This window comes from Poeciliopsis prolifica, unplaced genomic scaffold (genome assembly GCF_027474105.1).
Source record: "Poeciliopsis prolifica strain line A6 unplaced genomic scaffold, Auburn_PproV2 SCAFFOLD006, whole genome shotgun sequence".
NCBI lineage: Eukaryota > Metazoa > Chordata > Actinopteri > Cyprinodontiformes > Poeciliidae > Poeciliopsis > Poeciliopsis prolifica.
Window position 1 is genome coordinate 16,899,901 of NW_026562381.1, and position 16,204 is coordinate 16,916,104.

Below are 16,204 nucleotides of genomic sequence, written 5' to 3' on the forward strand. Positions count from 1 at the left end.
ATGTTGTGCTTCGAATTATCCAACAAAATGTTTATACAACCAAACCTGAATGTGTTTTTTATTCTCTTATAAAAAACAACATCGAGTTCATGTGAAATTAAAGACAGCCTGGTCTCAATATGCATCTCGAGCAAAAAGACTCTTTATTGCACAGGGGGAAAAGGTTAGTCATCCATTTATTATGCTGTCAAATGTCCAGGAGGACAGTCCCTCGCTTGAGCCCATTAACCTCCTCCTGGTTCTCCTGATCATCTCGTGTATTAGACTCCTGCGAGAATACAGAACGCTCATTAGAGATACACAACACATTCATCTTAACAGGGACCTGTCATACATGAAGCAAGTAAACAACTTTTTAATAAAAGCAGCAATCAGTGAGAAAATGAGCTTTTTGAAGATAAATTTCAGACTGTTTGAAGGATGTAGAAACAACTTTTTACAGCAGAAGAAAATCTAGAAAAAGTCATTCAAATGGAAATGTAACATTGCTTTTCTGACCAGATTTTTCTCATAAGCTAATTGTGATAACATCATTATTAGAACTCGATCAATTATTGTTCTTCATACTAATTTCACCAGAGTTTTTTGACAAAGGTGCTAAAAATGAAAATAAGTCCTTCTATAAACACCAAAACTTCATCCCACGAAATAATACTCTGTTTTAAAACGGATTATGTGAATTTAACATAATAATCATGTACACCACCTTCTAAACTTATTGGCACCCTGCTAACGATGTGTTAAAAAACTCAATCAATGTATTATTTATTGAAGCAGTAGAATGTCACAATCTGTAATTTATTACATTCATTTTGTTATGCCTGTTATGTTTCCTATAACACAGGAGTAACAGAAAAACTTTATTAATTCTTTACCTGTTTTAAATGAAAGTTTTTAACATTTAATTTAATTTCCTCATGACTTCCTTCTCCTCTAGTTTGTACGTATATATTTCTTCAACATGCCATTCATAAGATTAAATAAGTTCATCTTCACAGAGACAAGAACATTTCCACTCTCAAGTTATCTGCTAATGCAAAGGAGACAGACAACAGGACTTACACTCACAATGAATTTAATGAATATCATCTTCATTATCATTATCTTCTTCATCATCGTATCCTTTTTCCAGACACATAAAAGGTCCATAGTAAAGAGATTAAAACACACACACACACTACATACAAACTCAATTTTATTAGTGAGGTTGTGTTTCCACCAGCAAGGCTTGTAGATGAAAATATCCTTTCAGCTGTTTTGCTATGAATCCCTGGCAAACTGAGTGATTAAAAGCCCACAGCAGATAAAGTGGGCTTTATTAAACCCAACAGACTACGCCACATTTAATTTACGAAGTAGCCAAGTAATTTACTAATAATGTGTGTTTAAAGATGAACTTACATGTAAGGCACCGATAATTTAACGATATCTGCTTGCATAGTTTAATGTGAGAAACACATATTTTAGTTAACGTTCTGGATTTCCTGAGGGAGAGTTGAGAAACGTATTAGCATGTTTGAATTAGAATCAAATATGCTAATTTAAAAAATTCATTACCAAAGGAGTAGCAGGTGAGACATAAAATAGAAATAAAATAATGAAAACTTGATACTTTTTTGAGCAAACAATCAGGATACAGTTTGCTTATTTATTCAGGTATAGATTTCACACTTGGTCGCTTTCTATTTGCTCTGTCACTTACAGTCCTAAATACTTTGAACTCTGTCTTTATAAAGGTTTAAGAGATGTGAATACTTCACAGGGCACCATGCATGATGGTAGTTATCTGATCTGATCTGTCAGTCAAACCAGAATTTGTTAAAAGCCAACATAAATCAAATATTTGCTTTCCGTTTCAGGAGTTCAGGAATCCCTTCAGGAAAAAGTCTTAACTGTGTCTGGAGAGGGAATGATCCACAGCCCAGACTTCCCACACACTTATCCCAGGGATACCATGCTGGTCTGGAGACTGGTGGCGGCCGACAACATGAGGATCCAGCTCACATTTGACAAGAACTTTGGCCTGGAGGATCCTGAAGATGGAATATGCAAGTAAGACAATAAAGTCATGATGTGATATTTAAAAAGGTCCCCCTTTACATCCCATCCAATGATGAAAAAAAAAAAAAAAAAAAAAAAAACACAATTAAAAAAAAAAAAATCACACACATTAAGAAATATAGCTATTCTTAACATAAAAGACCACATTGCACATTTGTTAGAAAATTAACAGTTTTGGTCGACGACCATCACACATTGGCTTTCCTCAAAGGCATGTCAGATACATGTTGTTTGGTGAAAAAAAGAGAAGCATGTCCCATCTGGATTGTTGTCCCGTCTTTAAAGATTTAAAGTTGGTGTGTGGCCATTTGTGAAATTGCCTTCAGCCTGCCACATCAGGCCCTGAATATCGAAAACTCCCACAGCAGAGTGATTTGTTCTGCCTGAAACGCCTCAATGACGTTGATCAGAACATCATATTTCACATGATGAGGTCGACAGTTTCAGCTGCTTACTAAATAGTTTGAATGACACGCCCTGAATGGAAACATACAAACACAACTGCATACCACAGTATATCATCAGCTTCATTGACTTTCAGTTATTGGTGGGCTTCACTTCTGTTGTCATTCAGTTTAAATGGACTTCCCAATTCCTAATGATCGATTTATTTGGTCTGCTTAAAACTCAGTGCCGGGATGTCTGTGAATCACTGGTTGGAGAAGTGGAGCTTTACTAGGGAAACGTGGAGTAGACAGGAGGATGGAGAGCTCGGTTGAAATACCTGGAGAGCCCTCTAATGGATGATGAATGGAACTACTGCTTCCATCGGAGCTGTAAAAGTTGTCAGGTCATGTAATAAAACAATTCACCAAGGTGGAATAAATACTATGAAGCTTTAAATACAGCATGTCCTCAAAATATAGCCGATAATAGGAGGTGTTTTTATTCCGGTTCTGATCTTGATCCAGAGTCTTGTTAAAACGGTGCTGCAGGTTTTCACTGTGGATGTCGAGCCTTTAGCTCAACATCACTTTTCATTTTTATGTGTTCATTTGCTGCTGACTGAAGGAACCCACACAGCTCTGGATCCACACACCTGTGTAGTTCTTGTCTTGTGTAAACAGGACTGATGTCCTGTTTACACAAGACATCAGTCTTGCCGTCAAAACCCTGAGAGTGAAAGTTGCTCCATGATTCAGAGTGCAGACTAACAGCGCTTGTGCTGTCCCTTCTTTACCAGCCTGAACATGTCATAGATTTTAGAGACCATCGTAAGAGACAATAACATCCTTTTCCAGGTCCAGAGAAGTCAGCACCTCACCATCACCTTCCTCCCCCTCAACTCAACAGGTTTTGGACAGATGCCAAGATGCAGACTCCTGGCAGCGTTGGCAGGCTGAATGAATGTACAGGAAATGATGTACATTTACAAACATGTTTCAATGTCTTTTTTCTTTCATTCCCTCAATTTCTTCATTTCTACTCCACACTCAAACATACATACAAACATATCCTCCTGGCCGTTTCTTCTTTTATATCTGTGTTTAAAAATGTATTCACAATTTTTTTTTTCCCTCAGACATTCCTAACACGGCTGTTAGAGGAAAAAAAAAAACAATCTAACACAAAGCTATTGATGCCAGGCATTTACCTTCGTGTCACTGCTTTGTGATTCAAATAAACAAGCATGCCGTGTCCTATGCAGTGATCCACAGCAATGACAGGGGCCAAAGCAAACAAGCAGTGGGAGACGTGTTCAGCTCCGGTTGCAAGCCTGGAGCAAGATCTGTGTGTTAAGATGTGAGAAAGGGGCTGTATAGTTGAGATCCTCATCTGCTATTCTGTTTGTCTGTGGCGAGATGAAAAGCATTCTTACCAAATCCACTGGAGGAGAAGCATATTGAAGAGGGATTGCTCTCGCTGCTGGTTGGCATGGCAGCAGAGTCGTGCTTGTCAGCTCCCAGACACGACTGTTTCCAGAAATGCATTTGTGCCCTGTGTCTTCAGTCTGAAAAGAGAGGACTAAAGAAAATGTGTTTGTTCTGTTAATATGCGTCATTGCCGTGGCGGATTCTGTCTATTAATAATTGACGAGGTGAAAACAGCGTAGGAGAAAGCTTTTTGAATATTAAGTACAGTTTACTGCACACTGCTGCGTGCATAAGGCATCGTTTTCATTTCAAATTTTTATTTAAAAATATTTCAGTTCTCAACAGTTTATGAAGTTTGGTACATTCAGTTTGTCAGTGCTCTGGATAATCTGAGAAAAAAACTACTGTTTAACATGGTGAGTCTGAACACATGGTGATGCGTAATGATCAAGCAATTCTGCATAATTGATAAGCCATCTGTCAGAACCAGGGATTTGTCAGAGTGGCAAGTTTTAGAAAAAGGCTTTTCCTCAGGAACATTTCACAATGTATAAAACAGAAAAAGGTATAAACTGATGGATTCCAGATGAAGTTAAAATGAATGTGTTTTTGCAAAGGATCAAGGATGCAACTTGAGTTTTTCTGATAGTTTTTTTTTTTTTGTTCAGACAACAGCTTGCAGTATATGCAAATCCCCAACTAAAACGGTGGAAATTAAAACGTTCACCTTCAAAGAAAACTCAGTTAAAGCTTTGCTCATGTCAGAACAAGTTGTTTTGTAAAAATAATTTTGAACTGAGCCTGCAGGAAAAATAAACAATATACCTAAAATCTAAATATCCAAATTGACAGCAGTAAATGAGAGGTTAGCGCTTCTGTTGATGCAAATGGCAAAGTGATTAGGAGTCAGAGACGGCTGAAGTGGAGGCAGTGCAATCTCCACAGGAGTATTAATAATAAAATGCTGAACTCCTGAACTGCAGTAAACAAGAACTGGAGACACTCAGTGTTAGCACTGACACAACAAATGAGACTGGATTGGGGCTAAGAGCATCTGCACCTTATACTCTTTACTGGATTTATGGGTTTAACAGGTTGGCCCGTGGAGAGAAATCTCTGTAAAGATACAAGATGACAAAGTTCTACAGAGCAACCAAGAAAAGCATCTTTTGGCATTCAAAAATTTCAAGAGATGCTTTACGTTCATGATTTAAGCCAGAAAACACCATATTTCAACATTTTAACTAAACTTTCTTACCAGAATAAGCAACATTATGACTTTCTACCATTTTCTGCCCCACTCTCCTAGATATGACTTTGTGGAAATAGAGGATCCCACTGAGAAGACGATCCTGGGTCGTTGGTGTGGGTCACAATCTGCACCAACAAGTCAAAAATCCAAAGGCAGCCAAGTTATTGTTCGTTTCATATCGGATGAATACTTCCCCTCTGAGCCTGGATTCTGCCTCCACTACTCTCTGCTTCCTGTGGTAGGTAAAACATCAGTGAACAGGAGTTGAAGAATGATCATTGCGGGTACCTAAACCATTTATGCCCACCCGGGGAATTCACCTGACAATAAGCGATGTCACTCTGTGCATGCACAATGAAAAATCATCTGCTTGGTATACCCCACATGGTGCCTTGATTTGCAATAATCTATTTCTGACTCTTTGGTCTCAAGGTTTTATGTATCATTGGGGAGAAATTATGTTTAAGTTATGTTGGAATGTAGCAACATCTGGTACATGTACTTCCATTTATTACAGCTGTAAAGATCACCAGACTCCACATCACTGCACACACATTTACAGAAGCAGTCAAATAAACAAAAAGAAGTCAACATGTGCTGCAAGGAAATTACTGACAACAATTTACTTGAAAATTGGCTTTTAGATGTTAGACCCGGAAAATTACCGATGTAACTAATACACTGAAGTTAATGTTGTTTTGATATATTGCATAGTTTTGAAAGCAGAGCCAACTTTATCTAGGATTTCTTTTAGCAGAACAAATTCTGATGCAATGCATAGACTCTTGGGAGAATTTATTCAGCGGACTGAAATAAAATGTATTGAGCGTTAAACGCTTTATCCATATATAATTTTACTGAAGAGAAATTACATTTGCTCCATTTTCATAGCCTTTGCCAAAGTTGAATACAAAGTCATTCATCCATTTGGTGAATTACTTTATATTTCATACAATTCAAACTATTTGACAAACTGAGAGCACATGCCCACTTTTAAAGTGGGTAGCGGGTGCAAGATTTTTACATTATGATTTTACAAAGAATGTCAAAATGTTTAAATAAACTGAAAAGAAGAAGAAAACATGTGACACATTTGAACATTTTGCATATAGATAAATCAGGTGATTTTTGTCTTCATCTGTCATCTTTTCATTTATTTTTGTTCCTCTGCAACTTCTTTCCCTCAGTACAGCAGACCACACACAGCGATGCATGCTCCCGGTCCTTTTGTCCCGGTTTAAACCCAGAGATAAACTCAAGAGACAACTGCTACGTTTCAACCTGTCCTGCTCTGTTTACCTGCTTTAAGTAAATAAAGTTATGCATTAATCCCTATTGGTTGAATTGAGCAGAAGTAGATAGGGTTAGTGTAAGTGCATTCTAATACTTATGTAACTTTTATTCTGCTTCTTTTATTGTTGCCTCACCAATCTTTCTACATTAAATCCCACATCAAGATTTATGACGGGAACATGAACTAAGAAGGAGTTTGTGGATATTATAAAAATTATACAAAGGTCACGGTGTACTTCACACTGATAAAAGAGCAGGGCATTGAAACTTTCAGCAGGAAAAGATAAAAGCCTGCACTGTTACTTCTTGCTATAGTGAAGATTCAACTGAACTTGCCTGTTTGATGGGTTAAAACAGGATAATTAATCCAGAAATGTAATTCTCACTTCTTTCAAGCTCTACAGAAAGTTTATGTATTAATCAAAATAAGTTATTCATTATTGTGGATTTTTGTAGCAGAATTGTGATCTAAAAAGACAACACCTGCAACACAGTGACTGCAGGTGCAACTCAAATCTCCCAGTGACATTAATTAAACTCATTCAGAGTCACATAAGGAACTCTGCTGTGATGAAGACTCCTTTACCTCAGCATGTGGAATGATGTTGGTGATGACTCAGCAGAAAAGTCTGAACTGTTTTCTGATTCTTTCAGAGAATCAATAACCATTTAGTGGCACTTAAAGACAGCATACATACCAATAAACTTCCAGTCCAAGATGGTCAAGCAATTTATTAAATATGCAAAAAAAAGAAAGGATTAACTCATCTTTTCTACTTCGCTTCACCTGAGCACCAGATAGTTTGAACTTGGATGCAGTTGGGTTTTCCTCCACATAAACGATCCTAAACAGGCATCAAAGCTGGTTTTGGAATAGATAAAACAGACAAATATTCAGCTTCTCTATTCACTCAACCCCACTGAAAATTTGTTAATTATGGGTAAAAGTTGTATAGCTATAAACCTGAGTGGATTAAAGAATATTCCCACTAAATTTCACCTTATACTTTTAAAATTCATTAAATCAGCTGTTTTATTATCTTTTATACAAAAACAGAATGATTCAAAACAATTATTAAAAGCAAAAACAAATAAAACGTCCATGTTTTTAAACCTTTAACATTTTGCATGATTGGACCTGATGCTTTACAAAATCTGCTTCCTTTCTTTATGCTCAGATCCACTTAAAAATTATTCATCAAAATGATTCACCAAAATCTTCAACAAAAAAAAACAGCTTGACTGCAGCTACACGGACAATCTACGGACAATTTCAAATGATTTATCTCCATTACTAAAATAGCTTTAAAATAGTGAACAGCTTCGTCATTCGAGACAAAGTTTTTCTTTCATAGTCAAACTGTTAAAGGTGCAGGAAACCATTTGGGAGAAAAGGAAAGCTTTGGGCTTCAAATGCTCAGTTTGTCTCCCCTTTGAACTCGTGTCCGACAGAGGAGGAGCCCGCTGAACAGCAGCGCTCTGTGTTTCCTCTGTGGTCAACCAGCAGCTACTGGAACCTCATGCCACGCAGAGGCCAGCTCTGTAGTTTCTATTTAAACAAGCAATGATTCCACCCTACCACTTCCATGGAATGGGAAGAGGGGAACAAAATAAAACTCTGTCTGTAATCCACAGGAAGAAATTTTAAGAAGAAAAAGAAACAGTCGAGGCAAAAAGGTTGTGAAAACATGGAGGAGAAGGGGCCTGTTGAATGGAGCGTGACGGGCGCTGAGTGGTGGGCGTTGTGGGTTAAGGGAGCAAACAAAACATACATCATTGTCTTGGGGTGCTGAGGTCTCAATCCAGAACTGAGCGGCACTGGCCCAAGAAATCACTCAACTGGCTTGTTTTTTAAGGGATAAAAAGGAGTTGTACGCAGCTGAGACGAAACAAATGCAGGTTTATTTAAATAGTGGCGCATGCTGCGCAGAGCTCATAAGATCTATTTAGTAAAAAACAAACAGAAGCTTTTGAGAAAGCTTCTGTGTAAAACTTGGTTAAAAATCAATGCAGGAGTCTTCTTTGCCATGATTAAACTAAGGTCTGTTTTTACACTGACCTTAATTACAGTTTATTATGTGTAGTGAAAGAAAGTAAACTACTTTTTCGTGTACAGAAAACCTTGATGCTTACTCAAAGTTCTGTTGTGCAGGGAAGTGGTTTGCAGCTGCATGTGAAAGAATATATTGTTTTCAAAAGCTTTCCCAGGATGCTATTTCAGAATTGTCATCTCAACATGGTCAGTTGAACCTGTCATTTTAGCTACCAGGAATAAGATTATGGGCTTTTGCGTGAGAAGAACACCGAGTGTGGAACACCGCTTGGAAACGGGCCTGTTCTCTGGGGTCAGAGGGCAAAATGTTCCACTTTCATTCTGGCCCGATAAACAGAAACGCTCAACTTTTTACAACCAGCACACACTTGCTAAACCAAAACAATATCCCTGCTACTCTTTGATGCTTTTTAGTATCTATATATTACACCTGGCAGAATTGAAATTAATATCTTTTAAAGAGCCTCAAGAAAACATTGTGAAATGGGCCTATCAAATTGAATTAGTGATATAATATACCTGATTGATTACTCCAAGATGCTTTTTATACCTAAAGCATCATCTTTTTAAAAAAATCAGCAAGGATGTTCTTCCACTGATTTTATTCTGTTTTTTATTTGACCTTTGACCCTCAGCTGACTGCTGGGCCAGTGGGTCCATGTACATCTGTCACTTCTGCTTGTAAAGTCAAATCAGCTTGCTGTTTTTGAATCTGCACCAAGCCAAAGTTAAAGGTTATTTCACTCACCTTACTTCAGTCTGTACTGTTTATCTTGTGTTGCTTTTTGTCTTGATTTTGATTTTCTATTGTTCCCATAGATGCACACTGACTGATTTTAAAGGTCTCAACTGAAAATGAGGCGTTTCAAATGTGTCAAATGCGTCTTCTGATTTTCTAATGAAACTGACATGTTTTTTAAAGGACTACTGTCTGAAGCTAATCCTGAAGCATGCTGTGGTTGCATCATTGGCATTCAAAAGCTGTAAATGGTCTTTGCCCTTCCTTACTTGTTACTTGTCATGTCATTTCACAAGTTCTTTTCCCAGGAGACAGAAAAATACAAATACGATTTTAACATAAATACAATTTATAGTACACAATTCTAATCCAGGGTTTTTTTTTTATATAAGTCTTATGTATTTCAACTTAATCCAGTTCAATTCAACAATATTTTGTTAATCTCTAAAAGCTTCTATAGCTATCAGCATTACAGAGGTCTTAAAGAAACCTCTGACTGAACACACTGTTGTTTTTTTATTTCATGCCTAGGTTGACTCAAGTATTGGTTTGTAATTTTCATATTGAATAGAGATAAATCCACAAATATTTGCACTGTTTTATTTTAAACTACTCACACATCTCCAAGCAGCATTTCTTCATTACTAATTTAGCTGTATGAATTACTTAGGAGCCATATTGGTTCCCAGAAATGTCTTTTCAATCTCTTTTTTTTTTTTCCTTTCCTTTCCAAAAGCTTTTAGGCACAGCTGCAAGAAGCGTCTTAAATACTTGTGACAATGTTTCCTTTTACATGTCAGTCAGATAAGAGAGTTAGGGTTAGGAAGCCAGCGATTTGACATTTTGCTTGAACAGAACTGAAATCAGTCTCTTCTGTTGTGGGAGGACCAAAGCCAAGTTTTCAATCTTTTGTTTGAGAGTTGCAGCCAGGAGAACTGAGAGCTGGAAACAAATAACACTGTGACCCATTCAGAGGCACAACAACATGCTGCTATGCAAAGTGGGCAGAGGAGGTGAAAGAGATGTAATGACATTTGACAGCTTAATAAAAGTCTGTCGTTATTTCATATTGCTGTTCTGTCTGGAGGGTACAGTATTTTGAATATAGTCACAACTATATGCATCTACTAGAAATATTCTGAATGTCTTTTTTTGTCAAGGAGAATGTAAATTGTGAAATGAATAGTATTTAATATTCACTAATCAAATAAAACGAAAGTGTAAAGAATATAAAATTTCTCAGCTATCAAAGCGAAAGTTCTTGTATGTTTTGGAAACGCATGATATAAAAAGGCTTATAAAATGACAAAGATAATGATGAGACTGCCTCTGTCAAATATTCAAATGTTTCAAATACATCAAAATGAATCTGGCTGAGAAATATTCCAGTCAGAAAAAGAGTTTCTTTATAAACAGCTGGGAAACCTGTTCAACGTCCAACAATGTCTGTTTCTGAATAATCCGTACCAGTTCTGACTGGTCGCTAATTTTACTCACGAAAACTTGGTCGATTTTTTTTTTTAACCAAATAATAAGTGCTAATAAAAGAAGAAAAAAACTCATCTGAAGCTCTGATAAATAATAACTGTGGTCTTATGAAAGAAAAATAGCCATTGGATGAGTTACATTTTAATGCTTTACAATCATTTTCTAAAATTGTATTTTAAAGTAAACATTACAAATAATAATCTAGTTAAAAGTTAAAAACAAATGGTCTGATGAAGTTTTATAAAAGCAAAGAGTATCACAGCAGAACTTTTGTTCATTAAAATGACTCACAAACATTGTTTAACTTTTGGTTATTTAGAATTATATTAAACATGTTTAGAGTTTAAAGGAAACATTACACATATCTTTAATTTTTAAAGGAAACATCAAACATTTTTTTTATTTTTAAATATATACTAGAAAAGTTTTTTTCTAGTAAAACTTTTCCATTAACAATACTAATTATTTGTCCAAATTTTACCCATATCTGACTTCTACTAATATAAAATGGTACATTTTCAAATAGATTTAATTCTTATGGTTGCCAAACATAATTAATAGAATTATGTTTATTTATTCATTTTTGAGAATTAGAAGTTCAAAGCCTTTCTCTGCTTTTGCATTTAGATAATTCCAGTAATGTTGAGGTTAATAAAATGCCCAAAAAATGTAATGTCATTTAAATCAGCACTTTGCTGTGGATATTTCACAGCAAACATATTTTTCTTTTTGAAGACTATTTTATTTTCCCATTTTCACTTAGATATCCAAAACATCAAGTTTCTACATGTCAGAGAAAAGTCTTCAGATCTCGACCTCGTATTAATTCAAAGGGAAACAGACTGCAAATCAGAGATTTATGTTTAAATTCTCTGTGCTTTTCACTTGAAGTTCTGGTTATTTGTATCAAATGTGAAGCTACAACAGTTAGGATTTGTAGACAAATTTTGCATTCCTTCAGACCTGTAACATGTTTAATTAGAGTATAGAAAATCCTTCACAACATATTCTTTTCCATTCTTACTTCTGCATTATTAACCTTTCTGAGTGCAATAAGCAGAAAGTTTATTGCTCAGGGACTGACAGCGAGGTCACTGACACAAAAAATCAAAGCCATCTCCATAAAATATATAAAGTATCTTTACTTTTTATGTTATCAAGCTACTTACTCAGTTTTGCACAAACTAAGTAAATTTCAGCATTAGTTCACCACACAGTATTATTTGCTATTCACTGACTTCACAAAAAGAAAATCAATTTTCAATCATAAAACATTTTAAGATTTGTAAAAAGCAAGAAACAGCAATTTGTGTCGATGTCACAGAACAGCAACGAGCAGAACCCAAAAGCAGGCTGGTGAAAATCAGCAGTTTCACTTTAAACGCTTTAAAAAACTAAGGACTAGCAATACATGATACACAAGAGTAACACAAGGAACCAATAATGGAATATTCTGACCAGGATAAAATAAAAGCAATCATAAAGGAACTGACAATGACAAGCAATTGACAAAACCTAAAATATCAACATTTTTAATGCTTTTCACATTTTTATTAATTTTACATGAAAATATAATCAGATTTTGTAGACAACTTAAAGAAGGTGAAGTCAGATTGTCGTAACTGTTAAAGATTGTCACTGAATCATCATGAATATGGAGTAGATTGATTTATTTGATCATTCTTTGTGCAGAGTGCATCAGAGCCAGAGGCCACCACGCAGCCCCCTCCGTCCCTGGAGGGTGTTGAGGAGTTGTTGGAGGCGGTGGCGGTGCTCAGCACAGTGGAGGACGTCATGAAGTATCTGGAACCGGAGCGATGGCAGCTGGATATGGAGGAGCTGGACAAACCCACGTGGCACGTCTTGGGGAAGTCGTTCATCTTCAACAGGAAGGCCAGAGGTAGAGCATTTCATCTTCTAGATTTTAATTTCTGCTCTAGAAACATGTTTAAAACCTTGCTAAAAGAAAACTAAATAAATACGTGAAAAGAACAAATACTAAAACAGGAATTGAATGCAAGCTCTGTAAACTTCACCATAAATTTCCTCTCTGCTTTGAAACTGGATAAATATTTTTTGCACTGAGGTTATTCTGGGTCTTCTTCTGTGTCTTTGAGAAGGAGCTGATCTCAATCTGCTGAGGGAAGAAGTTCGGCTGTACAGCTGCACGCCACGCAACTACTCAGTGTCTTTGCGAGAGGAGCTGAAAAGGACAGATGTCATTTTCTGGCCCAGCTGCCTCCTTGTAAAACGCTGTGGTGGAAACTGTGCCTGCTGCTCTCATCGCTGCGTTGACTGCCAGTGCGTGCCAGCAAGGGTCACAAAGAAATACCATGAGGTAAGCATCACTTCAGAGATCAAACTTTAAAACTTTTTTTATCTTGTGAACCAAAAAGGAATTTAATCCTTTTTCTATGCTTGCAACGGCATCACACAGTCAACTCAGAAACAATCAAATATTTTACTTTCTTAAATCTTATGAAATCACAATGTCCTGAAAATAAATATTGGCACCCCTGGTAAAAAATACATAAAAGGTGTTTGATTGAGAACATTTTTAGTGTTTAATGTTGATGGAATTATGTGACCTGTGACCTCCTGAGTCATAAGGGTAAAAATATGATCTGATACATGGGTGCCTTTTTTTCTTCCTTATTATGAATGAGCCCAAGAAGTCTTCTTTTTTTCTCCATTCAGCTGAGTCAAAAACTATTTTCTAATTTAATTTAAATTGAATTGAATTGTACTGTTATCACATTTTTACATTTCTCTGCTAACCAACCATGAAAAGTCAAAGCTGCATACAAGAAAACTCTTATTGACAATGTTATGTGCCAACTTATTCAACTCTTTTTTTTTCATTTTCAATTCATGTTTTTAATTGCATCCAACTAAAGCACTTCTGATCAATAATCAACTCTAAGTTTTGAATCTTTTTATACTGTTTTTTTATTATTATTATTATTATTTTTAGTACAGTAAGAAAAAACAAAATGAAGGGAAGAAATGTATTTATCCACCATTGTTTTTCTCTAAAATGATTTGTATTTTTTTCATTCCAGTTTGTTTAGAAATTATTTCTGTGCATGTTTTTAAGCGGATAAAAAACGAAATGTGCTTCAGTGAAGTTTTGTGCACCGATCATCTCATGCACTGTATGCATCTTCTCAACAGGTTCTTCTGTTGAAACATCGAGGCGGAGGGAAAAGCCTGCAGAAGTCCATGACGGATGTGGCCTTGGAGCACCATGAAGAGTGTTCCTGTGTCTGTAAAGACAACCGGAACTGATCTCAGATCTGCATGGAAGCTGCCAACAGTAGCACCAAAACATCAGACATGAACTCTGCAGCCGTTCTGAATCTCATCCACTTTCATTGAGGAGCTAACAAGATTCTTCTCTTGTCCTTTCACTAATTGGATGAATCAGAACAGACTGCAATCTAATAAATCTTCGGTACGGACGTGACCATCGGGGAATACAAATAGTGTGCTCTGAGTGCATTTTAGAGGAAAGGAAAATCACTGGAGTAAATGTGGACTATTACCAAACAGCTCCAGAAATGGAGATAACTCAGAGACGTTGTCTGCTCATCCGGAAAATGTTTTCATTCAGTGTGGACTGTTACATTTAAGGGAGCGTCTTGTTTAAGGGCTTCTAGTCTCTGTAAGTGAGCTGCCTACTGCTGCTTAACTCCCACAGTTTCATGGTTTTTCACCGTTGAGCCAAAGAGAAGCGTGTTTGGCTACTTTCCTTTACCATCTTTGAGCTTTGCTACAGATTTGTCAGTGGTAAAATGCAGTGGGATACAATCACATTATGTGTAAATATTTTTTTCAGTTTTGTTTTTTATACCAAAGATTTTCAAGGAGAGTTTGTTGCAAATTTTGAACCAGTTGGACATTGTCTAGAAACATTTCTGTTATCCATATCAGCAATATCCACTTTGCTTGCTTGAGGAATATGTTGCATTTTGTTGTTTTTGCAGAATGATTGTTCATAATAAATATTTATTTCTAATGAAAGTGAATTTAAATATAATGTCCCTTGTTTGCTACATGTTTGCTGTACAGTAGAATTAGTTTTCATGTTCTATTCTTAATCATTTTTATTTTGAAATTTCATTGAGGTTGTTTTTTATTTCAACACCAAAGTTATTTAACTGTTTGTGTATTTTCTAATACTGAGCTTAAAGAATAAATTTTTCAATTTCTGCTTGAGTTTGAACTTCTTGTGGCTCCTCCAAAATAAATTTAACAGACAGACAGGAGTCTGACTTGTGCTGGATGTCGAAGGAGTACGGAGTGAAAAGGAATGGTGAGAGTACAGAGCCCTGTGGAACTCCTGCTGCTGATCACCTGCCTACACACACAGACCCTGAAGTCCGTCAGGTACTCACTCCACTTGTGTTTTCTTGATTTCAATAGGAAAAATGCTTAATAATATATTACATAGTAAATATAGAATCCAAATTTCCAACACAAAGGTCAATGGTTTTCAGAAGAAAATAAATAATTTCCAAAGTTTAACACCAGTAATTTTCTTTTTCAGGATTTTATGAATGAAAAGTAGAAAAGTTTTAGTGCTATGCATGGTAATGAGTGAATATAATATTTACTCAGAGGACAAAGGGTTCAGAAATGTATCTTTCCCATGTGTGTATTCAATATGACCTTTCTTTAAGGATAAGAGAAAGCATTGTTTTTAGATACAAAGTGTATTCTATTGTGTGAATAATGACTGAAGGAGTCTAAAACTTCTGTGTTTTCTGAACCCCCTGAACAAATTGCATGTTTTCACATTCTTCTAAAAACTAAAAACTTCACTCTGAGTGTTACTGCAGTTTTATTATCATTACTCAGTAGATCTTATAACGTGACTAACAATTATGACTTTGTGCAGATCATTCAAATTAAAAACTGTCAAAGAATTAATTATTCAAAAACTTAGAAACATGCACGGAAAATCTGATGAAATTTTTGCACATTTATAATTCTGATTATAAATGTTCTGCATGTGTTAATTCAACCAGTCTGTTGCTAAAGTGCTTTATTACACCCAGAGAGTGTTGTTCCTTTTTCTTTTGGCCATCAGGTCACCCAGGAGGAGGGACTCATTTGTTCATCTCACACATTGCTGTCCTGGCCAATTATTCTCATATAATGTCCACCCTGGCAGGCATCTGAGGCGAGGCCAGATGCTACTGCATAAGCCCGCCGGCTCCCACTGTGGCTTTTCGGACATTAAACAGGCGGCCTTTCCTTGGCTGTAGAAGTGTTACTTTGCAAAGGAAACCTCACTGCATTGGCGCAGGATGTGACACGCCGTGGTCAGTTGGTTTGGCTCTGGACTGTGTTGGTGGATTTATAAGTGTGTGAGGAAGTTTGTAGCTATAATCCAACAGTTGACACTTCCAGGTTTCCTCTGTCTTTGCTTCTCTGTTGAGGACCAATCAGCTGCAGGCCAGAATACACACATGCTGCATTTTTCTGAGCATTTTTCATTT

The 16,204-nt window shown here is 36.4% G+C and overlaps 1 protein-coding gene and 1 long non-coding RNA gene across 3 annotated transcripts in view; one reads left to right on the plus strand and one right to left on the minus strand.

The window, feature by feature from the left end:
* LOC129360781 (platelet-derived growth factor C-like) overlaps nt 1-14,912 on the plus strand; it is a 40,495-nt gene extending 25,583 nt beyond the window's left edge. For both annotated transcript variants that reach the window (XM_055031184.1, XM_055031185.1), the window contains 5 exons: nt 1,860-2,052; nt 5,185-5,365; nt 12,393-12,600; nt 12,821-13,038; nt 13,875-14,912. In XM_055031184.1, the coding sequence (XP_054887159.1) occupies nt 1,860-2,052; nt 5,185-5,365; nt 12,393-12,600; nt 12,821-13,038; nt 13,875-13,988 (914 nt within the window). In that variant the 3' untranslated portion in view covers nt 13,989-14,912. The remainder of the gene's footprint in view (nt 1-1,859; nt 2,053-5,184; nt 5,366-12,392; nt 12,601-12,820; nt 13,039-13,874) is intronic.
* Nucleotides 157-4,005, minus strand: LOC129360782 (uncharacterized). The gene is made up of 3 exons (XR_008606092.1): nt 3,881-4,005; nt 1,894-2,033; nt 157-268 (listed from the first exon to the last, which is right to left on the minus strand). It is a non-coding gene; the product is annotated as an uncharacterized LOC129360782 (long non-coding RNA).
* Nucleotides 14,913-16,204: the final 1,292 nt, after the last annotated feature.